Below are 6,635 nucleotides of genomic sequence, written 5' to 3'. Positions count from 1 at the left end.
AGTGATTGCTCAACGACTGATGCAGTGATTAAAATTAAAAAATATAAAATAGCATTAAAATTGAATAAAACCTTTCCTCCAAAATATTCTTTATAATTAATTACAACTACTATAAAATGATGATATTTAATGATGATAATGATGACTAAATATGATTATTTATTGATTACTTAATATAAACTTTTATCTTTAGGATAATCCAGAATTAGTATCTTTATCCTAATATTGAATAGTTATAATAATTCACAATCAAGATTCAACTATGTTATTTAATCTAATTTCTGTAAATTTCTTTAGTTTCCTTCTCTTTGTTAATCAGTATTAAATGAAATTTATGTATTTTATCAAACAAAGAAAAGTTTTAAACAAAATTTAAGCATCCCATTACGCTCATCAATTCATGACATAATCATTTATTTTAAAATCAACGACTCACATAAAAGTCGGCAGATAAATTATATTCACACTGGAATTAACAATATCAGAGGATAACAATTCTCTGTATGTATCTTCAATTCAGTTTTATTTACAATTAGAAAAAAAGATAATCCAAATTATTTTAAATCCTAACGGAGGACATTATGCTAACTACTAATATATTTCTCATTTTATTGTATTTTATTAGATATAATATTTGCAGTTCACCACGTACAATATAATTATTTAAGAATTCTTCAAAGTCAAAATTAAGTTATTCGATATTATTTGATAATAGGAATATGACTAAATCGATTATTATCAAAGACATGCTTTAAAAAATAAAATTAATGTCGCGTGATACAATATGTACGATTTTACTGTTTTTAGGTAATGAGACATGGAGATAGAGCACCTCTGGATACCTATCCAAACGATCTTTATGTCAACTATACTATGGGGCCCAATGGTTGGGGTCAGCTAACAAATGTAAATATTTTGCCTTTTGTTTTTCAAACGAATTTGTCTTACAAATCGTGCTTAATTAATTAATTAAAAAACTAGGAAGGAAAGAGGCACCAGTACAATCAAGGATTGTTCCTGCGAAAGCGTTACGATAACTTTCTAGGTTCGACGTATCATCCCGACATACTTCATCTGCAGAGTACCAATGTGGATCGTACGAAAATGTCGGGTCTATTGGAGGCCGCTGGTTTGTGGAAACCTAACGAGAAGCAGACATTCAAATCTGATCTACCTTGGCAGCCAGTTACACTATTTTACCAGGAACGTCAAGACGACACGGTAAGCACTTTTGTAAATATTTGCCCAAACAAATCGATCTTTCTTAACTTTTTATTGAACTACTTTAATAGAGAGAATGTATAAATCATATTATATATGTGTAAATTATAATAATGACTTGTGATATCATAGTTCAATATAATTGAAACAATGAACCGTGAGAGCCTGTAGTCTCGTTGAAATTTTATTATCATGAACAATACGTAAATCTTTCAGCTTATGTTAGTGTGGAATACGTGTCCGAGGTATACACAACTGCGCTCTTCAGTGTACGATTTGCCGGAAGTCCAGAAGGTGCATGAGGACAACAAGCAACTGTTCGCAGAGCTTTCGAACTTCACAGGTATGCCAATCAGGACTTTTGAGGATGTCACTTCACTTTATGGCACATTATCAGCTGAGGTAAGATTACTCAATGTTTTTTAAGCACTTAATATGCCAGGCTACTCTATGAAATGACTAATACTGCATACGTGTATTCAGCCTTTCGTTAAAGAAATTGAACTTTTAACTATTTGAATTGTCACAGGAAAGCATGAATTTGACTTTACCAAAGTGGGTGAAGGATTACTATCCCGATAAATTATTACCTTTGGCCTTGTACGGTCTGCAGCTTAACACATACAACGATGAATTCCGTAGACTAAACGGTGGTCCCATGCTGAAAAAATTCACCGACGATATGTTAGCGAAAAAGGGAGGCACTCTAAAACCTGAAAGGAGGAAAATGTTTATGTATAGCGGTCACGATATAACTGTTGTCGCTCTACTGGACACAATGCACATTTGGCATAATCAAGAACCCCATTTTAATATCATGACAATAATAGAGTTGCACGAAGATAAAGGCGAATGGAATGTTCAGGCAAGTATTAATTTTTTACAATCAATTCATTAAAAATTTCTACATAATTTGGTTATCAAAATGGGAAGGATTTGAAGATATTAAATTTTGATTGTTTTTTCAGACATTAAGTTTTTTTTTAAATAAATAATTCATACAGTGAAAACAAAAGATAAATGAGCTTTGTAATGAAAGTTTTAGGGCTATCTGTGACTTTTCTGATCATGGATTTCAATAATTTTATATTCATAAATAATTCTTAAGCATTCTTGAAGAACAAAAATATCGTTTTTATAGGTATTTTTAAGAAATACGACATCTCACGAACCATATCCGATGATAATACCTGGATGCACCATTAAATGTCCTCTTGATAAGTTTGTGGAGATCCTAAAGCCGATGATACCAGAAAATTGGAAGGAAGAGTGCAAGGTCGATGGTAACTTTACAACTCCAACACCACCGTCTCCTTAAGATCGGAGCCATAAACAAAGAAGAAGACCATCACCTTCATAGAAACTGTCTTTACATTATTAACTGTATTATAATGCAAATAACTTTATTGTATGCACACTGGAAATAATTATTTACATCACTAGCATAAAAACAACTTTTATTTCCATTTTTGGGATATCAATTTATTATTATTTATTAAGAAACCCAATCAATTTTTGAATTCTCGTCTTATCAGGATCGAACAACTTCGAATCTCTATAATTAGATTATTCAATTCCTAATTTACACATGCACAAAATTTTCTTCACATTCCTACCAATTGTTTTAGTACTCTGATCTGAAGAGTCACAAAGAAAGATTAAGCAAAAATCTTCTCTTCCCGTCGCTTCTTCGTGACTACTGTTCCAGGCTTATGTTGGGCATCTGGATGATTAAGCAATTCCGGCGGGCAGGTAGATATTGGGCTAGAGAGTATCGTTTGCTTAAGATCATAAAACAAATGGCTGTCGTCCTTCGTGCAGAAAGAAATGGCGAGGCCAGCTTTGCCGGCACGACCAGTTCGACCGATTCTATGCGTGTAATCTGTAAGCGGATATATAAAAATTTAAATAAGTAAATTATAACTAATCATCAGTTAAGATAACTTTCATCCTCATTGGATAATATTAAATTTTAGTAAGCTATCTTTATAAAAAATAAATGATATTCTGATAATTCTGATTCATTCTTGCTAGAGAATCCAAAAGTAGTCATCGATATTAATGATTACATAAAAGAAAGATAAAGATAAATCAAATATTTATTCAATTATTATCAATTTACCTTCAATAGTTTTAGCCATGTCGTAGTTTATAACCATCGACACATCCTTGATGTCGATACCTCGTCCTGCAACATCCGTTGCCACCAGGATGTCTTTACTTCCACTCTTAAGAGATGCCAGAGCGTACTCTCGCTGTTCCTGGCCTTTGCCACCGTGTAGAGTACAAGCATTATACTACAACGAAACAAAAAGTATGTTAGATCTTTAGAATATTTTAAAATTTCTACGTTTTTGCAGTCTCAAATAATTTCATAATGAAAGATTTCAAGTTCGAGAAATTGCATGCTACAAATTGATATAAGTTCAATCGCAATCACAGTGAATTAACAAATGATTGTATGTATTTATCATCTTATTTATCATCAAATTCAAGTTACATACTCCTAATTTTTCCAAGCCTCTCGCTAAGACATCCGCTCCCTTCTTTTGATTGACAAATATGATAACGGGCGGCTCGACGCCTCTGCTGAGTATCTCCATAAGTTTCTTTCGCTTGTCAGCTTCACCCATTATGTGGACTATCTGCTCGGTGCGTTCTGTCGGCTTACCGACGCTGCCGATATACACTACCGCCGGCCTTCTCAAGTAAGTCCTAGCAAGTCGTTCCACAGCCGGTGGCATTGTGGCGGTGAACATCACCGTCTAAAAGCAAAAAGTGATTATCGATAATAATCAAATTAATCATATAAATCTCACTCGCTCTTTGATTTCTAGTAAATATAAAATGCAACCAACAAGATGGTGTTAAAAAAAAATACAATCTTGAATAACGCCAGATTCAAAATACTGAATTACTTGATCGCAAATCGCTTCCGCGTGACACAATTAAAGTTAAGATTCTCAAAGCATGGATTGCGAATAGATTTTTGGAGCATGAGAATTTTCAGAATGTTAAATTACACTTGTTACATTACATAGCTGTACAAACATTTGCCCACGTCTTTTCACGATTTCATATGTGTAAAGTTGGATTTTAACGATAGAGATCAAAACCAAATTTTAACATAACATTACAATTATCAATCTCCTTGTATCTACATGAAAATAATTCGCATCAATGTCGCCGTCAAAATTGTCATCAATAGAAATAGAAAATAAACATATTTTTCACAAATATCTCATTATGTATTTGAGATTTATAAAATTGTACTCAATAAACAATAAAATAAAAGGAATAAAGTAATATAAATAAAATAATAATCAATTGATTCCCACCCTCCGTGCTTTTTCATATTTACTAAAGCTAGATAGGACCGCGAATGTTTGTCATTTTAAAAAGTGAATCACGCAAGTTTGGGAAGCCCTAATCTAGAGAACAAAAACTATCAAACAAATTTAAAAACTCGTACTTGTCTATATTTCTTCTTCGTATTGTAGTTAGCTAAAAGTTTCTCCTCATTTTCTGCGTCCTCATTATCTGGTTTCAAATTTGTCACAGGCATATACTCCAAAATTTTCTGAACATCTAAAAAAATTAGCAATTTTTTTAATAACATTTTATAGGTACATACATTAGACAACAGGATATCTGATTCCTTTTATAAAAAAAATAAGAAGTAACTTAAAATCAATTCACACACACACACACGCGCCCACGCGCGCACGCACACGCACACGCACACACACACACACACAATTAACACAATATCTGTAATCTTATTAATTACAAAAAATGATAAAATATCTGGTCAGATTGAAAGAGAGAAGAATGTTAATATTATAAATCAAATGAAAAAAATTTTCTTGAAATTATAGAACATTAGTTAATTATAAATTTTTCGAGTACCTGGCTCAAAACCCATATCGATCATTCTATCGGCTTCGTCTAATACAATATAAGTGCATTGATTCAGTACGAGATAACGATTTTCTAAAACGTCTATCAATCGGCCAGGTGTAGCAATAACAATCTAAAAAGAAAATTTTCAATTCAATACTTTACAGTTATAGACTTTCAGTTCTGATCAATTTCACAATTTTTGATGGAAATTATTGAAATCGATTATAATAACGATTCATAATAGAGACTACCTCGCAACCCATTCGTAATCTGAAACCTTGCTCCTCTCTTGATAGACCACCCACCACCACGACAGTTCGGATGCCCAATGGCTGACCGAATTTGTTAGTCTCTTCTTCTATTTGCTGTGCTAATTCACTGCAATATAAATACAATGCAAAATATTTATCTGTACTAATAAAAATGTTCTTTATTTAGGCGATTAATTGCTTCATCAATATTAACTGATTAAAATGATTAAATACTTGCAATTACATAAAGACTAAATACATATTACATAATTATGTTCAGAAAATAATATAAATAAAAACAATATAACTGAGAAACAATTGGTACCGAGTAGGTGCCAAGATAATGCTGTAGGGTCCTTGATCTGCTTCTTCGAGCCTTTCGATTTTCGGTAAGCTAGTGATCCATAATAACAAAGGAATCAGAAAAGCTAGAGTCTTTCCTGAGCCAGTTTCAGCGACACCGATAATATCACGATTCTGCAAACCGATAGGAATAGCTTGTCGCTGAATAGGCGTAAGATCCTTATAGCCAACTTTGTCAATAATGTCCAAGATCTCTTTTGGGAAGCCGGACTCCTTCCAGGAACGGATAGGATCGGGAATGCGGCCACCCTTTATTGTGATGTTGTAGTCTTCCCTGAAGATACGCCAATCACGTTCAGTCATCTCGTTCAAGGCCTTTTCGGACCAATGCCGATCATCCCACTTTTGCTTCTCCTCCTTTCGTTTCACTTTCTTCAACCTCATTCTTAAAATTACAGAAATATTTGATTTATAGCAAATAATTCTCATAAATAATAATAAGCAATAAGAATCTAATAAGAAGTGATACTATAATTCTGTCTTAAATGGATTGAAAATTCACAATCAAAAAGAAATATTAGTCATTTCAGCGACAAAACTCACTTCTCTTGCTCCTTCTCAGCCTCTGTGCGTCTCTTCTCTAACAATTCTCCATAAAACTTGCTCTGATCCCGCTTCTGTGCTTTAATATCGATACCTGCAAGATTGCCTCTACCAAAAAATTGTACTTGATGTCTCTCCTTGTAAATATTGTTATAATCCACAGAAGTGTCCTCTGAAGTATCCCAATCAAAGACAAATTTTCTATCGTTCAGCCGTCTGACTCGCCGTTTTTTTTTCACCAGACCTAAGTACCGTTCTTTGATAGCCTCCACTTCTTTCTCTTTATCCTTATCCTTAATATCATCATCGCGTGAGCGTTGTCCATCTCTCCTTCTACTAATGAAAAATATATTT

General features: G+C 33.2%; 2 protein-coding genes across 4 annotated transcripts in view; one reads left to right on the top strand and one right to left on the bottom strand.

Moving 5' to 3' along the window:
- The first annotated feature begins 595 nt into the window (after positions 1–595).
- LOC105456659 (testicular acid phosphatase homolog) lies at positions 596–2,672 on the top strand. Its single transcript, XM_011700861.1, has 5 exons — positions 596–906; positions 982–1,221; positions 1,438–1,623; positions 1,751–2,086; positions 2,363–2,672. Exons 1-5 carry the CDS (start codon positions 811–813, stop codon positions 2,537–2,539), a joined length of 1,035 nt encoding a protein of 344 aa, XP_011699163.1. The 5' UTR covers positions 596–810; the 3' UTR covers positions 2,540–2,672.
- LOC105456660 (probable ATP-dependent RNA helicase DDX23) overlaps positions 2,443–6,635 on the bottom strand; it is a 6,688-nt gene continuing 2,495 nt past the window's right edge. The window contains exons 2-10 of one of the 3 annotated variants that reach the window (XM_011700864.1): positions 6,282–6,617; positions 5,701–6,123; positions 5,376–5,502; positions 5,131–5,254; positions 4,694–4,809; positions 3,726–3,986; positions 3,344–3,518; positions 2,838–3,103; positions 2,443–2,534 (exon numbers count right to left, since the gene is read on the bottom strand). In XM_011700864.1, the coding sequence (XP_011699166.1) occupies positions 2,880–3,103; positions 3,344–3,518; positions 3,726–3,986; positions 4,694–4,809; positions 5,131–5,254; positions 5,376–5,502; positions 5,701–6,123; positions 6,282–6,617 (1,786 nt within the window). In that variant the 3' untranslated portion in view covers positions 2,443–2,534; positions 2,838–2,879. Of the gene's footprint in view, positions 2,535–2,607; positions 3,104–3,343; positions 3,519–3,725; positions 3,987–4,693; positions 4,810–5,130; positions 5,255–5,375; positions 5,503–5,700; positions 6,124–6,281; positions 6,618–6,635 lie in introns of those variants that run through there. The other 2 variants (XM_011700863.1, XM_011700865.1) reach the window with 2 other exon arrangements.

This window comes from Wasmannia auropunctata, unplaced genomic scaffold, assembly GCF_000956235.1.
Source record: "Wasmannia auropunctata unplaced genomic scaffold, wasmannia.A_1.0 LD335595.1, whole genome shotgun sequence".
Classification (NCBI taxonomy): domain Eukaryota; kingdom Metazoa; phylum Arthropoda; class Insecta; order Hymenoptera; family Formicidae; genus Wasmannia; species Wasmannia auropunctata.
This window is presented reverse-complemented; position numbering and strand designations above follow the sequence as displayed.